This window comes from Cajanus cajan, chromosome 4, assembly GCF_000230855.2.
Source record: "Cajanus cajan strain Asha chromosome 4, NIPB_CcT2T_4, whole genome shotgun sequence".
NCBI lineage: Eukaryota > Viridiplantae > Streptophyta > Magnoliopsida > Fabales > Fabaceae > Cajanus > Cajanus cajan.
Window position 1 is genome coordinate 66,406,687 of NC_138520.1, and position 27,287 is coordinate 66,433,973.

At 30.5% G+C, this 27,287-nt stretch overlaps 4 protein-coding genes and 1 long non-coding RNA gene across 11 annotated transcripts; 2 read left to right on the forward strand and 3 right to left on the reverse strand.

Annotated features, from left to right (window-relative positions):
• Window positions 1-3,810: 3,810 nt before the first annotated feature.
• On the forward strand, window positions 3,811-4,566 carry LOC109802605 (mitochondrial pyruvate carrier 1-like). Its single transcript, XM_083073737.1, has 4 exons — window positions 3,811-3,848; window positions 3,903-3,966; window positions 4,238-4,292; window positions 4,418-4,566. Exons 1-4 carry the CDS (start codon window positions 3,811-3,813, stop codon window positions 4,564-4,566), a joined length of 306 nt encoding a protein of 101 aa, XP_082929863.1.
• A 3,504-nt stretch (window positions 4,567-8,070) lies between these two features.
• Window positions 8,071-10,276, reverse strand: LOC145957099 (uncharacterized). 2 transcript variants are annotated; one of them, XM_083073316.1, is made up of 2 exons: window positions 9,067-10,276; window positions 8,071-8,926 (listed from the first exon to the last, which is right to left on the reverse strand). In XM_083073316.1, exons 1-2 carry the CDS (start codon window positions 9,596-9,598, stop codon window positions 8,475-8,477), a joined length of 984 nt encoding a protein of 327 aa, XP_082929442.1. In that variant the 5' UTR covers window positions 9,599-10,276; the 3' UTR covers window positions 8,071-8,474. The 2 variants fall into 2 exon arrangements, with proteins under 2 accessions (XP_082929442.1, XP_082929443.1); XM_083073317.1 differs by having other exon boundaries at window positions 8,071-8,920; window positions 9,067-10,274.
• A 1,775-nt stretch (window positions 10,277-12,051) lies between these two features.
• Window positions 12,052-13,070, forward strand: LOC109802958 (uncharacterized). The gene is made up of 3 exons (XR_002240126.3): window positions 12,052-12,325; window positions 12,398-12,742; window positions 12,882-13,070. It is a non-coding gene; the product is annotated as an uncharacterized LOC109802958 (long non-coding RNA).
• A 3,164-nt stretch (window positions 13,071-16,234) lies between these two features.
• On the reverse strand, window positions 16,235-19,387 carry LOC109802604 (PRA1 family protein B2). Of its 4 annotated transcripts, none has more exons than XM_083072851.1 (4): window positions 18,824-19,387; window positions 18,391-18,483; window positions 17,769-17,923; window positions 16,235-17,618 (listed from the first exon to the last, which is right to left on the reverse strand). In XM_083072851.1, the coding sequence occupies exon 4, from the start codon at window positions 17,208-17,210 to the stop codon at window positions 16,530-16,532; it is 681 nt and encodes a 226-aa protein (XP_082928977.1). In that variant the 5' UTR covers window positions 17,211-17,618; window positions 17,769-17,923; window positions 18,391-18,483; window positions 18,824-19,387; the 3' UTR covers window positions 16,235-16,529. The 4 variants fall into 4 exon arrangements, with proteins under 4 accessions (XP_082928977.1, XP_082928975.1, XP_082928976.1 ...); XM_083072849.1 differs by having other exon boundaries at window positions 17,769-17,945; XM_083072850.1 differs by lacking the exon at window positions 18,391-18,483.
• Window positions 19,388-21,209: 1,822 nt separating this feature from the next.
• On the reverse strand, window positions 21,210-23,365 carry LOC109802349 (uncharacterized). 3 transcript variants are annotated; one of them, XM_020363684.3, is made up of 4 exons: window positions 23,177-23,365; window positions 21,801-22,001; window positions 21,667-21,720; window positions 21,210-21,487 (listed from the first exon to the last, which is right to left on the reverse strand). In XM_020363684.3, the coding sequence occupies exons 1-3, from the start codon at window positions 23,285-23,287 to the stop codon at window positions 21,667-21,669; spliced, it is 366 nt and encodes a 121-aa protein (XP_020219273.1). In that variant the 5' UTR covers window positions 23,288-23,365; the 3' UTR covers window positions 21,210-21,487. The 3 variants fall into 3 exon arrangements, with proteins under 3 accessions (XP_020219273.1, XP_029128112.1, XP_020219274.1); XM_029272279.2 differs by having other exon boundaries at window positions 21,662-21,720; XM_020363685.3 differs by lacking the exon at window positions 21,667-21,720 and having other exon boundaries at window positions 23,177-23,364.
• Between the last annotated feature and the right edge of the window lie 3,922 nt (window positions 23,366-27,287).

Here is a 27,287-nt window from a genome sequence, read left to right on the forward strand (position 1 = left end):
TACAAGAACCGGTCCTTTTTGTAACGACCCGACTGGTCACTACACACGGCACAGCACACTAGAAACACCGCACAGAAAAGAACAACTGTATACATATAGAGTCTAGAATATACATATACATGATCCAATCTGAACAGAGTTAAAGTGTACAAAAATTTCAATCAAAAGCTACTATCCCAAGTAGCTCAACAACAAAATAATCACAAAAGAGATCAGCTCCACCGGTCCGCTGTAGACTCACCACTAGACATCCACCTATCTCTGCTCTGTTCCCATACATAGTATGATCATTGCAGTCCAAACATCATGGAAACAACAAAGGGTAAGCTAGTGTAAAGAAATCGACATACATACATAAATATGTAAATAAAAGCATCTACAGCTATCAGCACACCCGTACAGCTTATACTACACCACAGCAAATTCAGCAATATCAGCACCGCTCAGTGGCTATAACAGCACCACAATAGTGGCTAACAGCACCGACATAGCGACTATAACAGCACCACAATAGTGGCTAACAGCACCGACATAGCGGCTATAACAGCACCACAATAATGGCTAACAACACCGACATAGCGGCTATAACAGCACCACAATAGTGGCTAAACACAGCATACAACTCAGCAATTAACAGTACAGCAAAACAGCTCACAGCATAGCACAACAAAATCAGCATACAACACAACTAAATAGTAATCAACAGAGCTTACTACTCACAACTCAGCTCATCATTCTAAAGCATAGCCATATTATAAATCAGCATTTAAAATCATCAATAACAGCCCAGCTCAGCATAGCGATATACATCTATTACAGCTTAACATCAATTTTTTAGCATTTACACCTAGTCAGCACAGCATATTTATCAACTACATCTCAGCTCAGCAATTACAGCATAATTCAGCAACTATCAGCATATCATTCAGCTCGACTCAAACAATAAGGTTCAGCATTAGCATCACACAGCACAACACAACTTTTCATCACACGACATTGGCAGCATTAATCAGCATAAAACCATAATATCAGCAAATTCAGCATATAACTTCACATCCTCATACGCGCCCGGCGCACTCATGGTCGCGCCCGGCGTGGCACAACCAGAGGGCTCCAGGGCCAGCGCGCCCGGCGCAAGCGTGCCTGCACCCGGCGAGACTTAGCCAGAGAGTCCAAAGAGCTCTCGCGCCTGGCGCAATACCCAATTGCGCCCAGTGTAGGCCAGGCAGAGACTCCAAGGAGTCTCACACGCCCGGCGTACCCCAACCCGCGCCCAGCACAGGCAAGGCAGAGACCTCCCTTGGTCTCGCGCCCAGCGCAAACCAAATTGCACCCAGCGCCCTCGAGGCAGAGACTCCCAAGGAGTCTCACGCCCAGCGCGACAAGGGCCGCGCTCAGCGCAGCACATCAATATCATCATTCAGCTCAATAACATTCATCATTAACAGCTTAAAACAACATGATCAACAACTTCACAACGCACAACATGTTCAACACATAATACGACCCAACCATCTTGTTTACAACTCATTTATCTTGTCAAAAACGCGCCCGGCGCAATTCTCAACCAGAGACCTACAGAGGTCTATTGCGCCCGGCGTGGTTCTCCCCACGCCCGGCTCGATTCACCCAGGGATTTCCCATTTCAAATCACGCCCGACGCGAAGAACTGCGCCCGGCGCAAATTCAAACTGGAACCTTTACCTACTTCGAAAATTTCATCAAAACCTGCGAAAAACACCAGGAAACCAACATGCAAACCATCCAAAAGCCAGCATTTTCATCAAGCATCAAGAAAAACACTTCATTTCCAACATGCAACCATCAACAACCAAGAAACCCTAAACCCTAAACCCGAAAACGAAAATTTTTCTTCAATCACAACCAAGAATCAACCTCTTCAACAACTATTGAGTTACTTGGACTCCATGACATCCAAAAACAGCGAAGAAAGCTAGCTTCCCTTACCTCGGTTCAACGGCTCCGAACTTCGGAAAGGAAAACGAAAGAGAGAACGAAAATGGCTTGAACGAATGAGAAAGGGGAAGGAAGAAATCCACACACCCCAGCTAGCACTCCAACTACTCAGCACCTAAGCTCACCCAAGAAGGAAGAATCAGCAAATGAGTAGGAAGAGTTTGAGGGAGAATGAGTGAATAAGAGAATGGAAAATGAAAAAAAATGAGTACAGGGGAAGAGGAGGAAAAAAAAAAAAGCGAGTCTCACACTTTTCAATGATTTTTTTTATTATTCTCACTTAAATAATATATATATATATATATATATATATATATATATATATTATAAGTGCGAATGAGCCAAATTTATGAATTTATTAAGTGCATAATTCGTTTAAAGACAACTTCAAGATATCAAACGTGATATTGGTCAAGGGCAATTTATCTCACTGAAGCCCATAACCATAGACTTCTTAGAAGTAAGGGACGCACACTTACATTATATATATATATATAACAGATATTGCTTGCATGGTAATTTTTGATAGTTAAATATGCATTTCTATCACTAATTATTAATTATTGAACTAGTGCAGGAACCTAGTGAATTGTTATAATTATAATTTCAATAAATAAAAAATTAGCTGAGAACAAGCTCTTTCATAAAAATGAAAAAAATATATTAAAAAAATCGTTCATAAAGGAAAAAGGTCCCTGAAAATTTATTATGAGTTTTGGATCCCTAATTATTAATTAATCTCTATATAATATATAATAAAATATTATTAATTTTTTCACAATAAATTAAAACAGTTAAATACATGCCATGCAAATATTGGTTAGAATTATGAATACTTTATGATTTTAAACTATATAATAATTTCTCTCTCTAAGAGAATTGTGAAATTTGCCTAATTATCTTTTAATATAAATTTTAAAGTAATAATTTTTAAATATGATAAATATGACAATGGGGTGAGACAAATGTGGATAGTAGCTATCAATCACTAGCCCTAATTTAGTTTGGATATCTATTTTATAAATTTTATATATATTCAGGTATATCTAAAAATATTCATAAATATTTGTTAAAATTAAAATCTTAAATAAAAAATTAAAAAATAATTTTATAATATATATTCTTATAAAAGCTAAATAATTGGCATATGAGTAATAAAAGTTAATTAGAAAAAATCATTTTATATATAATTAAAAAAATTAATAATTTCAAAGTGAGTACTGGCATTAGGCATGGCAATCTAACCCGCCCCCGTGGATACCCGCCCGACCCGCCCCGATTTGGATGGGGAAAACCCGTGTTTATCGGGTTCGGGTTCGGGTTCGGGTTTTCCCCGATTGATAAAATCGGGGGCGGGGGCGGGGGCGGGGATGTTAATACCCACCCCGCCCCCGCCCCCGCCCCCCGCCCCCGCCCCGCTTAATAATATAATTAAAAAAATATTTTTACATATATATAAATCAAAATTATAAATATTTATATGTAAAAATTTATAGTATTTTACTTTTCTTTTTGTTTTTTTTAAATTGTTAATATTTATTTAAAAGAAAAAAGAAAAAAAAATAGGAGCGGGAGCGGGGGCGGGGCGGGGAAACCCGAACCCCGCCGGGGGTGGGGATGGGGCCCAGATTTTATCCCCGACGGGTATCGGGGGGCGGGTGGCGGGGGCGGTTTAAATTTGCGGGGGCGGGGGCGGGGAACGTAAAACCCGCCCCCCGCCCCGCCCCCCCGCCCCGCCCCGTTGCCATGCCTAACTGGCATAGATAGTGGTAGGTGCAAGTCCCTTACTTCCAAGAAAGCTATGAACATGGGCCCTCAAAGTTAAAGCCCATAATGGTTGTAATGAGCAATTGGTTGATTGATGGCAAATGGTGAACCCTATTCTCCTATGGTTCAACACGAATTTCCGAGCATTTTTTTAACAGTCCAGTTGGCCCAAAAACATCACATTTTTGGGGACCCGTTGCCAATTGGGGGTTTGTTGCTGCTGTAGGTTACACTCCTTCACATATTAGAATAAATTTCTCTATAAAAATTGTCTAGTAAAATAAAAATAAAATAAGTTTTTATATAAACTAAAAAAAGTATATATACACATATATAAATTAAAAATAAGTCTTTAAAGAAAGTTACCACGAGAAATTATTTTACGTATATGGATCAATTTAATTTAAAGTTTGTGATACATAACATGTTATTGTGACCACTTAAAAGGATCTCATCTCCCATGATGACTAAATTGTCATGTGTTTGATTTCAGGGTTTGATGGACATGAATAAACCTGCCGAAATGATCTCCGGCAACATGACAGCAGGTTGAAAAATAGAATCTGTTTTCAAGGGAACTTGGAATGTCCTAGCAATGTATAGCATATATATTGTATAATGTGGCTAATGTTTTTATATTTTTCTTTTTCAAATTAATGTGTTGGTGCTGCAGTGATGTGTGTCTATTCAGCATTGTTCATGAGATTTGCATGGATGGTACAACCTCGAAACTATCTACTTCTTTCTTGCCATGCATCCAATGAGGTCGTACAATTATGTCAACTCTCCCGTTGGGCAAAGGGCAATGGGTACACAACTTAGCAATTTGATAGAACTAATTAACTATGAATTTATTCTGTTTTGTGTGTCTAACCTTTAATTGATGGATATTTTTTATCTGAAAATAGCTTTAACTTCTAACTCTATGTATGTCTTGAACCCATCAGTATCAACTTTAGAACATTAGTAGCAGCCAAGTAAAGATAAGGAGGGGAAAAATACTTATATCTAAATATATCAAACTTTCAGTAATATTATCAGTGAAAAAGAGAGACATCATGTTTTATTAATATCGTGGGATGTGGAGGTTATAAAGAGATTATATTATATTATATTTTTTTTAAAATAATAATTTTTATTTAAATTAATTAAATAAAATTATTGAGTTATCATTCATTGAAGAAAAAAAACAAAGAATTGTGTAATTATCATAATAAATAAAGAATAAAAACGTTTCAAAAATTGTGAATATGATATCATTTTCTCATAAATAAGACCCTTTTTATATTAAAATATATAATTTAGTCATTTAACTTAATGTTATTAATATAAATTATATTTTTCTCTTCCGAGACATGCTAGTATTATACTATTCATCTTATATATGTTAAAATATAAAATAAATTACATTTTTATCCATTAATATTTCAACAATTATATATCACTCTTTTAATATATTAATTTAACATTATTAAAGAATTATCATTATAAGATTTTAAAAAATATTTTTAATTTAATTGTTCATAAAAAATATAATTTTAATTAAAATATATTTCCAAATATTTTTAAGTTCATTTCCATTCACTTATTGAATTAAAAAATTGTAAAATATGTAATTAAATTTAAATTAGTTTATTAAAATAATAAATTAAATAAAAATAAAAATTAAATTATATATTATATTTTTATATATAGGTAAATATATATAATATGAATTAACACACACACACACACACACACACACATATATATATATATATATATATATATATATATTAATTTTTATAATAGTTATATTTTATTTAATAATAGGTTTTTAATATAAACATATTTATTTAAAAATTATATATTTAATACACGTATTTTAACATTACATTATTTATATTATTTAAATATTTTATTAGTAATATCAATTAAATAATATATTAATTTAACACACACATATATATAATACTATATAATGAAAATATTATTTTATTTAAATTTTTATAAAAATATATTGTTAACTATATTGATTAAATAATATTTTAACACTTGAATTTGATTTTATTATACTTTTATATATATATATATATATATATATATATATTTATTTATTTATTTATTTATTTATTTTGACATATATCTTTAAAAATATTTTGTAAAGATAATGATGAAAAAATATTTTTTAAGATATATATAGTTAATTTTAGCAAAATTTATAATAAATTTTTAAAATAATAATTAAATATGTAAATTAAGAGATATATTGTTAAAGTGTAGCATGTTTACTTTTTTAAAAAGGAAAATGTTTATAAGAAGGAAGAATGGTGTAATATTTACATTTTTGAAGAATGTCCATGTAAAGAGTACTTTGGTAATAAATTTTTTTTAACAAACGTTAACAGAACTTTAAAAGAATTTTTTTTATATAAAAAGAAACGTAAAGTGTTATATATTTGAATCTGTCTTGAGGAAGGATCGTAATTTTTAACATAAGAATAGAAGGTATGTAATGTGATATTTGTATCTCTCAAGAGAGAGGAATGTAATTTACTTTAAATAATAATCATTTTAACAATTGATTAAAATTAACTGATTTTAAAAGTTATTTAAAAATCAATTAACTTTAAACTGATTTTAAAATGTGACATTTTAATATATTGAAAACTCATTAATTGATGAAATTTGTATATAAATATTTGGTATTGTTTGATTTATTCGTTTTGTTTTGTAGTGCTCCCAAAACAAATATACTATTAAATAGTTGTTACTTTTAAAATCCATTTTAAAAGTTCAGTTTTTAAAATTGATTATACAATAAATTTTAAAAAGCTAACTTTAAAATTACTTACGACACAATTAATTTTTAAAGTCTAACTTTTGAAATAGGTTGTTTCAAATTCAATTTAAAAAATATAGACTTTTAAAATTGATTATCTGATAAACAATTTTAAAAGTTAAGACTTACAAAATCATTTTTTTTAAACCAGCCAAAACAAGTAAAAATAATGGTGTAAATAAAAGGTAAAAATATAATCAATTTTAAAAAAGAATCCACTAGTGTATAGTAACTTCTATTAGTTTTAGAGGAAGAAAAAAAGAAATAAAGAAAACAAATGTAACATTATACAAAATTACGAGCCAAAGGTACATATAGTATAACGTGGTCAAAATTTTGAAAATAAAGGAATACATTATATATATCAATTGCATGTGACAAATATAAACATGATATAGCAACTGCCAGCAACAAATTTCAGAATTTAAGAATATAAAAACAAGGTCTATTTAAGAAATATAAATCCATCGCATCCATCCATAACATAAACTATGTAGTACTAAGAACAACTAGTATCTTCTCTATATAGGCCAAACCAAGCTTTGAATGTAATTCTTAGCAGAGTTTAACTGTGCACTTGGAAAATTCTCTATCCTTAATTGTTTCATTTTCATCTATCTCACTGTAAAAAATTGCTTGTAGTGGATAATGTTCATAGTCCATCACGAGAAAACAAACATTATCAAACATGCAAATTGGTATTAAATTATACGGTGGATAGTTTAACATGCAATCAAATTGGTCTCGACATCATGCAATGTTCGGCTAACAAAACAAATAGGCAATTGATTCCCATCCTCTTCTCGTATGACAGCTGCACTGATTGCCTCATCTGATGACGACAAGTATACAATGAATTCCTTAGTTGGGTTTGGGTTACTCAAAATTGGTGGTGAGGCTAAAGTTTGTTTTAATGCTTAAAAAGTTACATCACACCTTTAGATCATTGAAAGTCCTTTTTTTTAAAGCAACTTTATTATTGATTTGACTCTCTCAACCAACCGTGGAATGAATCGTGATAGAAATGTATATCTTTTCACTAATTGTTATACTTATACTTAAGAATTTTCGAAATTCTCATTTTCATTATTATTCAACACTTATCGGGATTTGCTTGTATTTCCCAAGAGCATGAAGCCCAAGAATTTCTTCCCTTAGTCATCAAAAGTACATTTTTCTGAGTTTAATCTCAAATCTCATTAAACACTTCTTATAAATCTTTTACATGCTCTTCAACACTTCCTAATTAATTTAATCACTATGTAATCTATAATCTACATGTATATCAATATTTTTATCAATTTGATTTTTAAATATCTTATTCATTAATCTATGATACGTAACTCTGACTTTTTTAAACTAAAAAAGTATCACCTTATAACAATAGTTGATCGATTTGGTTATAGATGTTGTCTTCACTTCACCTCATAAATACATCATTATTTGATTATATCTTCAATAAGTATCTAAGAAACTAAAAATTTGGTGCCTAGTTAGAGCATCTACAATGGGAGTTGCTTATAAGCAACTCCCAACCACTTTAAATGGGTCTCACTGTGCCACATCACTCATAAGCAACTCATACTATATTTTTACAACTTTTGCTCCAATGAGAGTTGCTTATAAGCACCTCAACTTTTTTACAACTTATATTACACTTTTTGACACCTCACATTATATTTTATGATAAATTTTTATAAAATTAATTATTATGAATAATAAATAAATATGAATAACTAATAATTAAAACAAATTTCATAATTAAAAATTTTCAATAATAAAAAAATTACATTATAAAAAAAATATAAAAAATTTTAATAATAAAAAGAAATTACATAATAAAAAAATACCAAAAATTATAATAATATATAACTAGTCTAATTTGCATAAATTAAAATTACAATAATATTTAATCTCCTAATTTGCGCCTAATAAAATTACAAGCCAATTCATGATCTTTGAGCTGTTTCTCAGTCATTCCAGATGTGTCCTTCATGAGAATTTCATACATTGCACTAAAGTTAGCTGCTTCCTTCGCTTCAGCCAATTTCTTTACTGCAACACTTCTTTCTAACATTGCTTTTGTCATGTTCTCCAACTCCTCTTTGTTGGAAGATGTTTCGCCAACCTTTCCTTTACTTTTTATCTTCGCTGCTTTTTGACCTATTGGACGAGACATTGGTGTTGTTGGGTCATATTCTTCACAATCATTGGTTGCATCTGTGTTAGAGGACGTTGAGTATTGCCCAGATTTTGAAATCTTTGATCGTTTGGAAGAGCTCTCCATTGATTCCGATTTCCATTTTGGCTCATCTCTTAATAATAGCCATGCATGCTCAAAATTGAATTTTTCACCTACATCTTGCGAGTAAATTTTATATGCATTTGCCATGATGTCTTTTTCTGAGTTGCCACTTTTTTTTTATCACGAGCTTGTTTATAACATCCGACAAATAATTGAACAGCTTTATTGATTCGAAACCAACGACTTTTTAACTGACCTGGATTTCTTACTGGAAATTGATTGCGATTGTTGTTGTAATTCTCCTTGATTCTAATCCAGAAACTATTTCCAGTTTGATCAACTCCAACAATTGGATCCTTCGAAATGTTGAGCCATGATTGAATAAGTAAATTATCCTCTTCAACAGAAAAACTTACACGTGATTTTTTTTGAGTAGATATTTCTTCTCCTTGTTGCCTTCCAACATCAAGTGTGATGTTCTCTAGCTCTACTTGAGACTCGGATACGGAACCAATTGGTGAATCTGTTTCGAAAAAATTTGAAGGCCTAAAAATTATATTGGGATTGGTTCGTATCGGTGGTGGATACATAAAAAAATGGGGATTTGGAAAATTATTATTGGTTGAATGTGGTGGTGGTGGTGGATACATAAAAAAATGGGGATTTATTGGTTGAATGTGGTGGTGGTGGTGGATACATAAAAAAATGGGGATTTGGAGAATTATCATTGGTTGAATGTGGTGGTGGTGGTGGGTATGTAAAAAATTGAGGATTTTGAGAATTTTCATCGGAAGGGATTGGAGGTGGTGGTTGGTTTTGTAAAAAATTAAAATAACTTTGAAAATTAAATTGATTGGGATCCATGTGGTAGAATATAAAAAAAATTACAAATGAACAAAAAAAAATAATTTTTTTTGGATGCCAATAGTAAACGTAAATAATAAACATGAATAGTAATTTTTTGAAATAAATTGTAAACTTGGATAATGAAATGCAAATTAACCGAACAATAGACTGCAAATGAACTACACAATGTGAAAAATAGAGTGCAAATGAACTACTGAATGTGAAAAATAGAGTGGAAATGAATTGAAAATTGGACATCAATTTATACATAAATGTCCAACGGCTCTTTAATGTCTCTCCAACGGCTTTCAACGTCTCTCCAACGTCTCTTTTTTCTTATTTTCGTTTATGAAAGTCTCTCACTCTCTTTTCATTCTCTGCACTCTCCCTCCCTCACTCTCCCGTCACTCACTCTCTACACTCTCCCGTCACTCACTCTCCCTTCACTCTTTCTTCACGGGGTCGCGCATGGGGGACGGTGGCTGCTGGCGGTCGCGCATGGGGGGCGGTGGCTGCTGGCGGTCGCGCACGGGGGGCGGTGGGGTTCTGGAGGTCGCGCATAGGGTCGATGGCTTCTGGCGCGCGGGGCAGAGGGGTGGCGCATGGGGGCGGTGGCTTCTGGCCCGCGGGGCAGAGGGGTGGCGCACGGGGGCGGTGGCTTCTGCCGCACACGGGGAGTCGAGGGGTCGTGCACTGTTGGCGGTGGCTTCTGGCGGTCGCGCAAGGGGGGCGGTGGCTTCTGGCGCGCGGGGCGGAGGGGTCGAGCACGGGGGCGGTGGCTTTTGCCGCGCACGGGGGGCGGAGGGGTTTGGTCGGTGACGCTCGAACGGCCACTGGCGACACGGGCCGGCGTTGCCAAACCTCCCGGACGAACGAACAGGACATGAAGGACGTGAAAATGGTTTTTTCTGTTTTTCTTTTTCATAAATGTGGTCCACGTAGATAAATTTCAACCAATGAAATTGTTTTTGTCAGTGCTAAGGGTTGTTGCTTGTACAAGCAATTCACAAAAAAATTTAAGAAATCCAGTTGCCATGTAGGACAAGTCCAACGGGGGTTTGTTATAAGGAACGGTGCTTAACAATAAGAAACCCTTCAAGCACCCTCCGTTGGAGGTGCTCTTAGCAACATCATCAACTAAACGATCTATCTTCGGTAAATAATAAACGTCTTTCAAACATGCTTTATTGAGATTTGTATAATTTATGCACGTCTTCTATTTTTCATTTGATTTTATAACCATGATCAAATTAACCAACCATGTGGTATAATCCACTTCTCGTATGAACCAGAACTCAACAACTTTTGTACCTCCACCTCCAGAGACTTTTGTCTATCTTCACCCATTTTTCTTTTCCTTTATGCAACCGGTTTAGCCTATTTATACAAAGAGCCAACATATGGCAATGATAGTTTGGGTTAATGTTGGGCACATCTACAACTATCCATGCAAATAAGTTATCACTTTTTCTTAAGGTTTCTTGTATCAATCCTTGGTTGAATGTACTCAACTAAGAACCAACATACATGTTTTGTTCAGATTCTCCTCCCAAATCCATCATACATTATGCCTTTTCAATTTTAGCTATTAACATATTCATATCATCCTCCTCATCTTCTTTTCTATAAGGGTGACAAAACAATTCATTTATCCATCATCTATCTAATCCATCCATTATATGAATATAATAATGATGGATTGGATCCAATCCATCATTTAATTTTACAGATGAATATTGATTCATAAATTATTTTTCAAAATTCATTGGATTAAATAAAGAGTATTGAATTCTGATTTTAAAAGATAATTTTGACATAATTCTTTTTTTGAACTTTTACAAAAAAAAAATTTAACTTTTAAAACATATTTTCATGGATGGATTGCATATCCATTCATTAAAAAATTGTTAATTAATAGATGGATTGAAAGATTTTTTTAATCTTAAATACATAGGATAGATTGGATTTTTAAATAATTTTTCTAATACGTTTAAATAAATTAATAATTTATTTTTATCTAGTCTATTATTATTCAAATTAAAAATTATCTAATCCATCCATTTACCACCTCTATGTTATAGAAAATAACTTCTCATACTTTCATGAAAATATCACTTACTCACTCCTTCACCATGGGAATAAAACTCTACTCATAGAAATATCACTTTTTCAAAAATAATAGATACTCAAAAATATTATTATATAACCTCCACTACAAAAAAAAATGTTAAATAATAGAGGTTATTTTGCAGAAGTTTTAAAAACCTCCTTAAATAATTAAATAAGGTGAAAATACTGTAATTTTTTTAATTAATTTACGGAGATTTTTAACCTCTTTTAATTAAATAATATTTTTTTCGCTTAAATCTCATTTTTCTCTCTTAAACCCGCGCAACACACCTCTCATCATAATTCTATTTTATGAAATTAGAAAACCTACATTTTTCTCTCTTAAACCCGCGCGCAACACACATCTCATCATAATTCTCTTTTGTGAAATTAGAAACCCTAAACGAAGTTTGAGTGCCATTCATTCCCGGCTCCGACATTTCCAGCATCGTCGACGCTGTTGGCCCAAAAGTTTCTGACTTTTGAGTCGGCGACCCCGTTTGCGCCTTCGCCGGCCTAGCTACCTTCGCCGAGTTCATCGTCGTTGATCAGTCCCATTTGTGAGTTTCTACTTCCTCTACCTTTTGACGATGCTATCTAGAAAATTCTTAATGAAGTTGTTGCCTTTGAAGGTTTCGAGTGCCCCAAGGTTGTGATCTGGTTTCTGCTAGGGCACTTGCTGTGGCGTTTGGCACTTCTCACGTGGGGCTTGTACACAGGGCACAGTTGACGTCAGGTTAGCTGTGTATATGTGCTTTGAATTTGATTCTCTTCTTGTTTATTGTACTGTCTCTTCTCTTTGTGTTGTGGAATTGTGTTGCAGGTGTTGCTGGTTTTGGGTGCTGCTGGAGGTGTGGGCCTTGCTGCTGTGCAAATTGGAAAAGCTTGTGGGGCCCTTGTTGTACTGCTGAGTTGGGTGCCCAGTTCTTCTACTGCTGTTGCATTTCGTACTGTTGCCCCAATAGTTGTATTTTGCAGTTACTGTTTTTACTTGAGTTACTATTTTCTTGATGTACTGCTTTGTGCTTTTTTAATTGCTGTTTGGAATTGTCGTTATCATATAATATTTGTGATATATATTTTTGTTGACCAAGTGTTTTTTTTTTCTTATTTCAGTCAAACGATGCTTCAAGTGTTCCTAATACACCTTTGGATGCAAGAGGATCATCTGGTGCTAGCAACCCTTAGTTTGCATATAATGTAATTTGGATTTAAAGTTTAGTATGAGGCTAATTTGACAATGTTATGGATTTTATGTTGTACTTGGATTTATAATAGAAGTTTGAATTATAAATCTTTGAACTATATGTTGTGCTTTTGGTTATTAGTAATGGAATTTCTTCATCCATTTTATGTGTATTTTTTTTCATTAAGTTTCTTATAAATATCAAAAGTGAAAATGGGAAATTGTAATACATGTAGATTATGCAATTAAAATGAGTATAAAATATACACAGGAAAATAGGGAGGATTAGAAACTCCACAAAAATATATTGATTAATGATTGTAATAGTTAATTTACTTTAAAACCTCTACTAAATAATCTTTACTGTTATTCTACTTCAAAGCCTCCAGTAAAAAAATCTCTGCAATTAGCATAGCTTTAAAATCTTCTTTAAAAAAATCTCTGCAGTTAGCATAGTTTTAAAACCTCCTTTAAAAAACCTCTGCAGTTAGCATAGAACCTCCTTTAAAAAACCTCTGCAGTTAGCATGACTTTAAAACCTCCTTTAAAAACCCTCTACTATTAGTGTAGGTTTAAAATTGCCTTTAAAAAAACCTTCGCTAAACACTCACAATACCAGAGGTTTCTAAAAAATGCCGCTAATTACTTGCGGCGAATGTAACCGCGGAAATTTTTATAAACCTCTTCGATTTATTTTGCGGAGGGTAAAAACCTCCACTAAACGTAAAAATAACCTCCACTGTTTAGCTCATTTATTGTAGTGCTCCTAACAAACATGAAAATAGAAATAGATAAAGATAAGCCAAAACAAATGTCTTAAAAATGAAATTATTAACATTCTTGCAAAAATATACTACACAATAAAAATAAAAAATATTATAAATTACATACAATATAATTGTAAATGATAAAAATGTTTTTAATTTAAAAAATAATTATAATTATCAAACCAATATCATGAGACAATATGTTATTACTGAACTAGCCCGTCGTACCATTTTATTCATCATTTTGTTCTTGATTCGGACCTTAAATAGTTATATCATAGTCGTTTATATTGTAGACTAACATATTTTAATATTTTTGCGAGAGAATAATAAAACAAAGACATTCCTTCATAGATAAAATTACATACTAGTAGATAAATTATTGTAGAATAGTAATAGATAAAATTTAAGAATACTTTTTTTTAATGAGATTAATATTATTATTATTCAATCAAAATTAGAATTTTTATCTTATAATATATATTAATAAAATTTGTATTAAATGTAAATACATATTATTAAAATAAGATTTTAATTCTAATTGTATCTTTAATAAAACTGCCAAAGTAACATATGAAGAAAAAAAAATAGCAATTACATTTCTTTACCTATTAATTTTTATAATTAAAAATATCTTAGGCTAAAATAGTATTTTAGTCCCTTATAATAATTGTTTGTTTCAATTTAGTCCCATTTTTATTTTTGGTCTCAATTTGGTCCCTAATAAATTAATTGGTTGCAATGTCAGACTTCCGTCTAAATTATTTAAACGGAGTTAACTGTTGGTCACGTGGATGCCACGTAGATTCATAGGTGGATGCCACGTGGATGCCAAATTTTTGGAAAACACCTGGAACCATAACGGCCCGTTCTGAAACCAGATCGGGCCGTTCTAGGTACACTTTTGGTGTGTTAATTTTGCATCCGGAACGGCCCGTTCCAGGTGCAAAATTAACACACTAAAAGTGCAACTAGAACGGGCCGTTCTGGTTTCAGAACGGGCTGTTCTGGTTCCAAACTGCTAAACAAAAACGGTCAATGATTATAGTTCACGGTTGTGAATTGTAGAAGGAAAAAGACCTAAGGTACAAAACATTTCAAACACTGAATTTGGTAATATTGTCAATGAAAATTGATAACTTCAAATACTAAACAGTTGGGCTATACAGTGTATCATTAAGGATAATGCAGTGTATCACTAAAGACAATGGTAGCAGATTTTATTTCATTGTTAGTTAAACTGGAGTAAACCACTTACTACCAAATTGATACTATAGAGTAAAGGATGAAATGACATGGTATTTTTCCTTGAAGTCATTAACGATGTACCCCAACAACAACAACCTGTTCTTGAAGAGGTAGAACCTGAAGTAAAGGAAGAGGATACACAGTACTAACATTTCATCACACAACCACATGCAGGGAAGGATCTAAGTTAATCATAGTGGGGGCACTTGCCCCCACTAAAATTTTTTTCATTCTCTTTTTTATATATAAAATATTAATAATTTTATAAAATATATTATTAATTATATTTTAATTATGTTGTTATATCTAATATAATAAATACATTAATATTTTTTTATATTTTATTTTATTGTTTAATTATTTTTTATTTTGTGATAAAATTATCTTCATTTTTAATGAAGAAAAAATTTACTTATTTTAAGAGTATGTCTTGATAGATTTATTCTACTTAATAATTAATGTTCTATATCAAATTTTTAAAAATTTAATTGTTAAATTAAAAAGCTTTTCATGTATAGATCAAATTTATAAAATTTTTAAAAAAATTAAAAATCATATGATACTTCATTAAATTAATTCAAATTAACATATAAAATATTTTTGTTTTAAATGAGTGTAAAAATTTAGAGGACACTAAAAGAAAATAAATTAATAATTTTATTATGTTTATCCTATTAATTTTTATCATTTTATTCATCTAATTTTAAATAAGTTACAAAAAATTATAAAGTGACACTTAAATATTTTTTCAGACAGAAAGAGAAAAAGGAAAGGTTATCACTCTATTTATAAGACAATTGTATTTTATAAAAATAAGTAATTTTAAAATTTTTACCATAAAAAAATATTTTCCAAAATTATTATATTTTTTAATAAAATTAATATAGAATATTCTATTGTTTTCACAAGTTGGCGTTATGGAACGGGCCGTTTCGAATCCAGAACGGCCCGTTCTGAAACCAGAACGGCTCGTTCTGGTTTCAGAATGGGTCATTCTGATTCCAGGTATTTTCAAGAGATTTGGCATCTACGTGACATTCACCTATGCATCTACGTGTCATCCACGTAGCCAACAGTTAACTCCGTTTAAATATTTTAGACGGAAGTCTAACATTGCAACCAATTAATTTATTAAAGACCAAATTGAAACCAAAAATAAAAATGAGACTAAATTGAAACAAATAATTATTATAAGGAATCAAAATAAATTTTTAGCTAATATCTTATTATAATTTCTATACATAGTTGTTTTTGTTTACTCCGGTCCCTAACTTTATAAATTTTACATTTTATTCTTTATAGTAACAAATGACAGAGAAAATATATATACATATAAATATTTAAAAAGATGGAATATTTTTAATTATAAAACTAAAAATAATTATAAAGTTTAGTGTGGACATGAAAAACGTAAAAACCATAAAATAAAATAAAAATGCGTAAAAAGTTCCTAATATTGATTCAAGTTAAAGCAATGCATGAAGGAATCAGCGACTGTGGATGAACCGTGGATGGACGCAGAGGAGAGACCGAAGTCACGACGTCATGTGGTGTACAGTGGGATCAGCCGCGGCCGGGGACGGGCGACGCGGCGGGGGGCGCGGCGACGGCGGCGCGGAGGATGGAGAAGAAGCCGGCGGACTGCTCCCCCTGGCGCTCGTCGAGGAAGAGATCCTCGGGGACCCTGAAGGCGGCGTGCGCGGCGACGAGCGCCACGGAGAGCGTGAAGGCGGTGACGAGGAGGGAGCCGAGCGAGGTGAGGAAGAGCAGCACGAAGGTGGCGGCGCCGAGGAGCGAGAGCGTCTCGAAGTCGGAGAAGGTGCGGCCGAAGAGGCGGAGCGGCTGGTCGGCGGGGCGGAGCAGGTATAGAAATAGCCAGGAGGCCAGCAGCGCCGCTAGGAGGAAGAGCGATGTGGGACTCGTCAGGAGCGACACGGCCAGGATCACCGAAACCACCACGTAGTAGTTCACGCGGAAGTACGACACGTTGTGCCGCATGCGGAGGCTCGCCTCCGAGAACGACAGCGGCTTCGAGAGCGCGCTGCGGTCCCCCAGCTCCGCCCACGGCCGCCGCTGCGAGAGGCTCTGCCGGAGGGACCCCGTCACGTAGCTTAGGACCGCGCGGAACGCTGGTTCGGGTTCGGGTTTTGCTTCGGATTTGGTTGTTGTTGTTGTTGTGGTTTGGAATTGCGGGTTTGAGACCGGGAGAACCGGTGGGGTCTGGGTGACGGTGGGAGATGCCATGTTTTCAAAAAAAAAAGTCAGAGAAACGAAAAGGTTTTGACTTTTGACGGGTTTCTGATTTTCGTCAAAGAAATAATAGAATAATATAGACTTGCTTCTTTTTGCCTATTCTAATTTGGCTTCCCTTCCCTTTTCCAAATTTCTATTATAGAATCGTTACTATAAAATACTCATTTGTGTCAAATTGGTGGACGATTCTGATTTCTCTATTTAAAGAAGCACTTCTTTGTGTCATGTTCAACCAACCCATGCATGCCCAAACGCTTCTTATAGCACACAAATATAACAAATTATATTATTCGTAGATATGAACAATGACAATATTAAAGTAACAAGAAGAGGTTTTGTTTTCCTTTATTATTTGGGCTGGATCACCATGATAGAGCCGTTCAATCCGCAATTATAGCCCTACAAGGAAACGAAATAAAAGAGAAGTGTTGAGTAACATCTGAAAAAGAGAAAAAGGTAACAAAGGTAATTTCATTAAAATGAAAAGAATATAGAGAAGTTGCCTGAATGTCATAGAATTTTAAGAAGAAGCGTGACTTGGGCACTGACAAGTTGGTTTCAAGAATGGAAGCAATTTCAGCAGTGAGTTTGTTGTTTAATTCCGGGTTGAGAGCACCCATGGACACCAGTTCACCAAAGGCAGCTGGCTCCTCAGTCCCACCAAAACATGTGGGGATTGACCCTTCCAGTGCAGCCATCACATACTGTAACTCAGCAGTTAAGAGGCTAAAAAAAAAGAGTAACATATGAAAAATGTTGATGGAGAATTGCTCTTTATAATAAATGAAAAATGAACATTTGACCATGTTGTCTCTTCTCTTCTCTTTTGGCTAAAGTGCCAAAGAGTTTGTTTCTAAAAGCTTATTACAGAATATCAAGAACAGACCGGCCACTGTCAAGCCATTATAAAGGGTAATGATTTCCCCTTAAACATATTACCACTTAAGAGATAAATTCTAATTTTACACTATAATGAACAGATAGCACTTGTACGTATGGTAATTGAATCAAGATTCAAATCGTAAATCGATTATTCATGATCAATATATACAGTTGATATATTTTATATAAAGATATTAAAATAAAGAAAAGGTTCTTAAAAGTTAAGAAAAAGACAAACAAAAAAAGCCCAAACGCTGTATTGGGATTAGGGTTCTGCATAGTCACTCACTAACTAAGGCACAAAAACAGACATGAGTTGTGCGACGCAACTTGCCTCCACCGATTGTGATTTTGCCGTGAGAAGCGTCGCTCCGCTGCAACTCTTAGTGCAATAAAAGGGTGAAAATTTCATGAATTAATTTGCTACACTCAATCTATGGTGGAAAATTAATTAAAATGAAGATGGTAAAGAGGGATCACTTATTTATTCAATAATTTACATTTTATATTAAATTTAAACTACATAAATCAATTTCACAAATTTATAAAATATTTAAAAATTATGAAATATTTCGTTCCATTAATTCATTCATTGAGTGATAGATGGGATTAGTAATTGAATTGAAGTAATTTATGAGTTAGAATAAATTGTGAATCCTTCAGGCATGTAGATGCTTATATGGAAGCATTAAGAAGAAAAAGAGAGGGGAAAGTAGTGATACAGAGTGAGGTCTGGCCATGATCTTGGCGACGGCGGAGATGAGTTGGGAGAGTACGGAAGAGGTGTCTACGCCATCAAGGCTGACGTTAGTTGAAACGGTGAGACAGGGTATCTTCACTTCTCTCTACCTTCTGCTTATGCTTATAATCTCACACACTACCTTATTATCCTTTTCTTCCATGAAATCGCTCATCAAAGATAAGGTTACTATGTTTCAAAACTCGTCTATATGGTGAAAGTTGGTATTATTACACTTTCATACGTGGATAAATGTTGGATAATATTTTTTTTAATGATTTATCTCAATACACTCTCTCATGTTCATGTTCATTATGCATGTATTAACTGGACCGGTTATGTTGTCAGGTCCTCCTTAACTGGACCATTTTTTCTTGCCTTAATTAACTAGTGGCCACAAAACTTTTTTTTTCTTTTCTAATTTTAAATCCTGTGTTTAGTTGTACAATAATTGAACAGGCAAGTATTCCATATCGTATGGGCAATGGATAAACTGTTTTTCATTCGTGTAGAAATAGATAAACTAAAAACACTTTACAAGTTTAGAGTTGGAGGTTACTTTAATTAATAATAATTAATCTTCTATAAATAAAATAAATAAGCCTTGGATATTTTTTAATGTTCGTAAAGTTAATGAATTTTGATTTTAGTTTTTTCTTTATTTTTCATTATTTTAAATTAGTTGTTATGAAATGAATAGATTTATATTTTGATCTTTAAAAATATTTTTCATCATTGATTTTAATCTCTTTAAAATCTAAAGTCATTATTCTTAGTATTTAATGATCATTTTAAGATAAAAAAAATTAGAGATATCATGTGCTTACTACATTAAATCATTAACAATTATGGATAATAATTACAATAACCAATTAACTTTTTATTGGATTTCAATTATAGATTAATATTTTAATTTTTCAACATCAGTCTAATGAGTTATTTTACATAATATTTGATCTTCCTTTAGAGTTACTTAACATAATATTTGATCTTCCTTTAAACTCAAATTCTTTCCTCCTCTTATCATGATAGCCCTTCTACAGTTCTCATTCTCTCTTAAATTAACCTCACTTTTTTTTGTGATTTGTTGAATCACTTTATCCCTAAAATAAAATCCCCCCAGGTTCTATATAATACAAAGGTTAATTGCACCTTCTACCATACAAGCTCCATAAGGTATTGTTCCAATGTTAATAAAGATGATCCACATTGATTATAATATTTATTGATTATTAAAAACCATTAAAAGCTTAATAATCTCTTTAACTTAAATTAATATTTAATATTTTGTTGGGCCTTCTTTTAGCATTTTTCCCTAAAAACAACTCCTTAGTTTAAACTCCATCACCAATCACCATCCAATTGGCGAGGTGACCATCACTTTAGATGTTATATGGTCTATTTTACATTAACTAATATGTGGAAAGTTATGTTTGCACCCATCCATAACTATAAAGGTTGTCCATGTGAACTCTGTGGAGCTGCCCGAGTGACCATCTCAAAGGCACTCATAGAGACTCTAGCAACCGAAGGAGCACACATACGTTTGAGGAGGTTGCAAGGTTCATATGGGGTACATATCCAAGACCAATACATCCTTCCTAGGAGTAATTGAATTTCCTAGGAGCTTATTTTATCTTCATTGAGAAAACCTCTGATTCATCCTCTTTTCATACACATACTATAATCAATAAGGATAGCTGTAAATTTCCAAATTTTGGACGATCATCCATTGTCAAATTTCCCAAATGATTTTGGAAACTTATTCACTTCATTTTGGTATAAATGATCAAACCACGATTAGGTGTTTGGTTTAAACTATATTTTGTTGCCAGTTAACTCATAATCCCCTCTGCTAATACCAAAATTCTCAAATTATTTTTACTATCAACAATTGAAACAATGTAATTTCCTTAGATTTAAGGAGATGTTAACCTAATTGTGCTATTTAAAGTCCAAAAAGACCAGTTTCATTAACCTAATTAATATAATTTTTTGTCAATTAGTTAGAAGATTTAAAGCAGCCATTGATCTATTCCAAAGACTACAAGATTTCAGAATTGTATAGGAAAGTCTCCCCAGAGACACTTCTAAGAGGAAAAAAAAAATCAAAATAAACTTTTTCATAAGCTAAAATTAACTTATGCATAATTTAAAATAAGATTTTGAAGAAACTAATAGATGAGAACTTCTACAAATTAACTTATGCATAAGCTAATTTTAACTTATGAAGAAAAAAAAAATCTTCCTATTTTTCTCTCCTAGAAGTACTTTTGAAAAATTTATTCAAACAGACTTACCGTACAATTAACTAAAGGATTTGTCACGTATCAGTGTATCACCAAGGTCTCAAGCTTAACAATGCATAATTGACCACTAAAAAGAAGCTCATTTCAAGATCACCAGATAATTTTTGTCGAGAATCATAAACATATACGATCCTCAGTTGTCCTTGAACATAATCAAATTACGATGGCACAATGTCCTCAAAGGGGGTTATATGAAATTCAGAGTACTTATGTAAGGACATTAACAAAAGAGAGAAAAGTTATAAAGCAGAATAACGAGTTCATCTGACATCCATGGCATCATTACCAAAGTAACATGGAGTTCAGAATGTAGTTCCATTCCATCCAAAGTTAGAACCCTGCAGAACAAAGAAAGCACTATCAACATTCAGTATCAGCAAAGAATATGTGACCAATTATTTATTGAGCATAGAAAAGTTTTGGTAGTTAGCATCAAATAGAAATTTGGTTGGATTATTAAGTACAGCTTATAGCGGCTACTATATAGTCTTGAACAGTGAGGATTCATTTACATGACCTAGTGCTGGTGTAAAGCATGCAAACATTGTGCATATTCTTGACTCTGATTGGCCTAAACAAAAAGGAAAAATGGAATAAGAGGATGCAAGGTAATGGCCCTTCTTTTGAGAACTCTGAAGTCTATATACTTGCCTTAGTGTCATAAAATTTCAAGAAGAATCGTGACTTCTGCACAGACAACTTGGTTTCAAGAATTGAAGCAATGGCAGCACTAAGTTTCTTGTTCACATCAGGGTTAAGACCACCGATGGACACCAATTCGCCATAAGCTGCAGGCTGCTCGTTCCCACCAAAAGATATAGGCACTGATCCTTTCAATACAATCATCACATACTGCAAAATCAACAAGAAAACAATCAAAAAGCTTAAGGACAATCCATATAAATAAAAAGTAGAAAACCTCGAAAGAAAGCAAAAGGAATAGAGTGGGAGAAAACAGATATGTTAAACTTAATTTTAATATATTAAATTGAACCACAAAAAGTTCATGTTATGCATCTATTGACAACCACTCCATCCATGGTAGCAGAATCTCTCAAATAGCCTCCAACAAATTCACTCAACAAGCTTGAGGTTTTAAACGAGAGTATTGAAATCACAAAACATAACAACTTATATTGCTAACACAAAGTTCAACCAAAAGAGTATTTCCTGGATGTTACCGAATCATGTTAAAGTTAAACACGGAATTGAGAAGCTTAACTTGACAAATTATAAACTACAGCCCCATCAGAATCAAACGCAATAAACATATGCCACATGTATAGAAACAAACTACACAATATTTTATTATCCATTTTTAAATATGCGCGAAACATTTACTACTTTGAGTCTCTTCGAATATAAAGTTAGAAATTCAGTTGAAATCAAAGAAACTTCTCTACCGAAAAAACTCTATTTTTATTAAAAAAAAACTATAAAAACCCTTTTAAACTTGTATTCACATGCTCTTTACATGCATGCATACATACAACATTACAACCACCAATTCAATTCAATTCAAAAGAAACTACACGAAGCTATCACAAGGTCAAAACAGAGAAAAATGCATAACATATATATGGGAATCAACATATAATATAGAAAATCATTTCCATTTCCACCTCATTCTTGGGCACCCAGAAAATTAACATGGCATACTAAATAATACAAAAACTGTGAAAGTGAAAGTAAAAGTTAAGTTGAAGTCTCAAACACACATTCCGACCCAAGTCTCAAAACAATTTTTTTATCACAACTATACCCACATAAGTGAAGAATCAAATACAATAACACCAAGAACCCTAGACACGAGAAACTACAAAAGAAAATGGGGAGAGTCCCCCGAACTAATCACTTAACTAATTTCCATCCACATATTCAACAAGTGCACATAACTACATAAAAAAAATCAAATTTAATAAAAACATCGCAGTGGGCAAAGAGAATCAAAGCGTGAAAATCCAGAAACAGAAATTTCAAAAACGTGTAAAAAGACAACACGAAAGCGTCAGTTAACGTTAACGTACGGCCTCGGGTTTGCCGATGATTTGGGCGACCGTTGAGGTGGCTTCGGAGAGAATGGAGGAGGTGTCGACGCCGTCGAGGTTAACGTTGGTGGAGAGGTTGAGGCACGGCATCGTTTCACTCTGCAACTGTTGTATTTCTCTGCCAATGCTGTGAAGTGTGAAAGATGTCAAATGTAAAAACTCTGTCTTCAAAGTCTTCTTTTATCTGCTGCAATGTTTCAAAGTCCCCAAAATGCCCTCGACCTCTACAAACATTTTCTTACTGTTGCTATGGTCATTCTATTTAAGCACGAGGATAGAAATGTCATAGTGAATCAACTTTCATGGGCTGTTTGGATAACCCATTTTAATTGGGCCAACTCAAACTGAAAATTACTTCATGGTTCATGATATATACACCTCCTTTTTTTTATAAGTACACTTCCTTTTTAAAAAATAATTAAATTTTTTTTAAAAAAATTATTTTGTATTTTGTATTTTTGTATTTTTTAATTTTATATCCACAACATTTAATTTAATACTTTTTTTTCACATATTTTCTCTCTTTTTTCAATTTTTACATGCACTCTCTTACCTTTCTTTCACCTCACCTATTTTGGTAGTATGTGAAAATTAAAAGAAAAAAAAAAGTTTGTGAGAAAGAAAAAAAAAGTAACAAATTGAAAGTTAAAAGTATAAAATTAAAAAATTAAAAAAAAAACTATAATATTTTATAATTTTTTTAAAAAATAATAAAAGAGGTGTAGTTATAAAAAAAAGGAGGTGTATATATCATGAGCCTTACTTCATTCATGAAAGTTAGGAGCAAAGGCAATTCACTTATCCAATTTCTTTTATATTTACTAGCGGGGCCGAGCCTCTATCTGAATTTTATCTCTAACTTTAAAATAACGCACCGATTGAATGAATTCATTGTTGACATATAATTGTATAAATAATTTTACATAATATAATATGATAAATTCAATCTTTGTTCATTGATTAAGTGCATAATAATCAAAACATGATAGAAGGTCAGTTCATATAAAATAAAAATTTATGTTCTACATAGTTATATTTGCAATAATGGAATAAAATAATATATATAATAATCAAATGCAATTTTTCCATCATAAATTATTTTTAATAGGAAGATCAAATAATGAATTCGCTTCAGGACGATTTATAGCTTCCCTGCAAATTATGAACGAAATTAACGAAATTAAATGTCAATAAATAATAAACAACATTTTAAATAAATAATAATTAAATTACATAATGTCATACCTTTCGAGAATAAATTTTAATTCCTTATAAAATACATCATCCATAATTTCTTTAACTTTAAAAAACTGCATAAACAAATAATATAATGTCAAGTATCAATATGAAAGATTTAATATTTGATGTAAATTTTTATAGGTTACGAAAAAAATTACCACAACCTAAAAAATGGAGATATCTTGTTTTGCATGAAAGTTATTAATATGACAGATATTACTCGATCTTGCATTTTCAAGTGTCCTATTATTGAAAAAAATATGAGTTAGAATTTATTTAAATTAGGTAGTAATACAACTATATTTTTATATATATGAAATTATCACATATAAACTAATTTTAGAACCATATTACTATATTACCTTTCTAATTTCTGAGACAACAATTCTTTTTTCACCATTTTCCAAAGTTGGGTTTTATCTACTATTACTGTAGAACTCCACCCAATAGAATATACTTTTAAACGATGAACCAATCACAAATAAAATAAAATTTAAATAGATAACCAATAACAAAATATGAAGTCTAACCATGAATTAAATTGAACCTTGTTGTCAATGAGAGTAATTGTTGAGAGTGAATTCATTTTTTCCCTTTAAAATTATAAAAAAATCAAATTTAAATTTACTATCTTAATAGATTTATAAATTTAAATATATAACCATATTTTATTAAGAATTCAAATTTAATATATTCCTAATTTTAAATTTTAAATTTTAAAATTTGAATTTTAAATTTTAAATTTTAAATTTTAAATTTTAAACTTTAAATTTTGAATTTTGAATTTTGAATTTTAAATTCTAAAGTCTAAATTCTAAATTCAAATTATGAATTTTAACTTTTAAAATTTAAAATATAAATTTTAAATTTTAAATTCTAGATTTTAGATTTTAAATTTTACATTTTAAACATTAAACTTTAAATTTAAAATTTTAAAATTTAAACTTTAGATTTTAAATTTTAAATTTTAATTTTTAAATTTTAAATTTTAGATTTTAGATTTTAAATTTTGCATTTTAGATTGTAGATTTTAAATTTTAAATTTTAAAATTTCAACTTTAAATTTAAAATTTAAATTTTTTAAATTTAGATTTTAAATTTTTACATTTGAAATTTATATTTAAAATATCTCTATTTTCTGAATTCATTTTTTCCCTTTAAAATTTTAAAAAAAATAGCATTTAAATTTACTATCTTAATAGACTTATAAATTTAAATATATAAGTATATTTTATTAAGATTTGAAATTTATTATATTCCTAATTTTAAATTTTAAATTTTAAATTTTAAATTTTAAATTTTAAATTGTAAATTGTAAATTGTAAATTCTAAATTACAAATTATAAATTACAAATTATAAATTTTAACTTTTAAAATTTAAAATATAAATTTTAAATTTTAGATTTTAAATTTTAATTTTGAAATTTTAAACTCTAGATTTTAGATTTTAAATTTTACATTCCAAACTTTAAACTTTAAATTTAAAATTTAAAATTTTAAACTTTAGATTTTAAATTTTAAATTTTATATTTTAAAATTTTAATTTATAAATATTTTAAGTTTAGATTTAAAATATCTCTATTTTCTGAATTCATTTTTTCCCTTTAAAATTATAAAAAAATCACATTTAAATTTACTATCTTAATAGATTTATAAATTTAAATATATAACTATATTTTATTAAGAATTCAAGTTTAATATATTCCTAATTTTAAATTTTAAATTTTAAATTTTAAATTTTAAATTTTAAATTTTAAATTTTAGATTGTAGATATTAAATTTAAAATTTTAAAATTTCAACTTTGAATTTAAAATTTAAAATTTTAAAATTGAGATTTTAAATTTTAAATTTTAAATTTTAAATTTTATATTTAAAATATCTCTATTTTCTGAATTCATTTTTTCCCCTTAAAATTATAGAAAAATCACATTTAAATTTACTATCTTAATAAACTTATAAATTTAAATATATAACTATATTTTATTAAGAATTAAAATTTAATATATTCCTAATCTTAAATTTAAAATTTTAAATTTGAGTTTTATATTTTAAATTTTAAATTTTGAATTTTAAATTTTAAATTTTAAATTCTCAATTCTAAATTACAAATTATAAATTTTAACTTTTAAAATTTAAAATATAAATTTTAGATTTTAAATTTTAAATTTTAAATTTTAAATTCTGAATTCTAAATTACAAATTATAATTCTTAACTTTTAAAATTTAAAATATAAATTTTAAATTTTAGATTTTAAATTATAAATTTTAATTTTTAGATTCTAGATTTTAGATTTTAAATTTTACATTTTAAACTTTAAAATTTAAATTTACAATTTAAAATTTTAAACTTTAGATTTTAAATTTTAAAATTTAAAATTTAAAATTTAAAATTATAGATTTTTTAATTTTAGATTTTAAATTATAATTTTTAAATTTTAAATTTTAAATTTTAGATTTTAGATTTTAAATTTTAAAATTTTCATTTTAAATTTTAGGTTGTAGATTTTAAATGTTAAATCTTAAAATTTCAACTTTAAATTTTAAATCTTAAATTTTAAAATTTAGATTTTAAATTGTAAATTTTAAAATTTATATTTAAAATATCTCTATTTTCTGAATTCATTTTTTCCCTTTAAAATTATAAAAAAATCACATTTAAATTTACTATCTTAATAGATTTATAAATTTAAATATATAACTATATTTTATTAAGAATTCAAGTTTAATATATTCCTAATTTTAAATTTTAAATTTTAAATTTTAAATTTTAAATTTTAAATTTTAAATTTTAGATTGTAGATATTAAATTTAAAATTTTAAAATTTCAACTTTGAATTTAAAATTTAAAAT

Excerpts from the sequence above, each read along its gene's own strand:
- LOC109802605 (XM_083073737.1), top strand. The coding sequence starts at position 3,811 with ATGGTTGTAATGAGCAATTGGTTGATTGATGGCAAATG. Across the intron at positions 3,849-3,902 it reads TGGTTGATTGATGGCAAATG|TCCAGTTGGCCCAAAAACAT; the intron begins GTGAACCCTATT and ends TTTTTTTAACAG. Across the intron at positions 3,967-4,237 it reads ATTGGGGGTTTGTTGCTGCT|GGTTTGATGGACATGAATAA; the intron begins GTAGGTTACACT and ends GTTTGATTTCAG.
- LOC145957099 (XM_083073316.1), bottom strand. The coding sequence starts at position 9,598 with ATGAAAATTCTCAAAATCCTCAATTTTTTACATACCCACCACCACCAC. Across the intron at positions 8,927-9,066 it reads ATTTCCAGTAAGAAATCCAG|ATGTAGGTGAAAAATTCAAT; the intron begins GTCAGTTAAAAA and ends TTTACTCGCAAG.
- LOC109802604 (XM_083072850.1), bottom strand. The coding sequence starts at position 17,210 with ATGGCATCTCCCACCGTCACCCAGACCCCACCGGTTCTCCCGGTCTCA.
- LOC109802349 (XM_020363684.3), bottom strand. The coding sequence starts at position 23,287 with ATGCCGTGCCTCAACCTCTCCACCAACGTTAACCTCGACGGCGTCGAC. Across the intron at positions 22,002-23,176 it reads TCATCGGCAAACCCGAGGCC|TATGTGATGATTGTATTGAA; the intron begins GTACGTTAACGT and ends TTGATTTTGCAG. Across the intron at positions 21,721-21,800 it reads TGAAATTTTATGACACTAAG|GCCAATCAGAGTCAAGAATA; the intron begins GCAAGTATATAG and ends CTTTTTGTTTAG.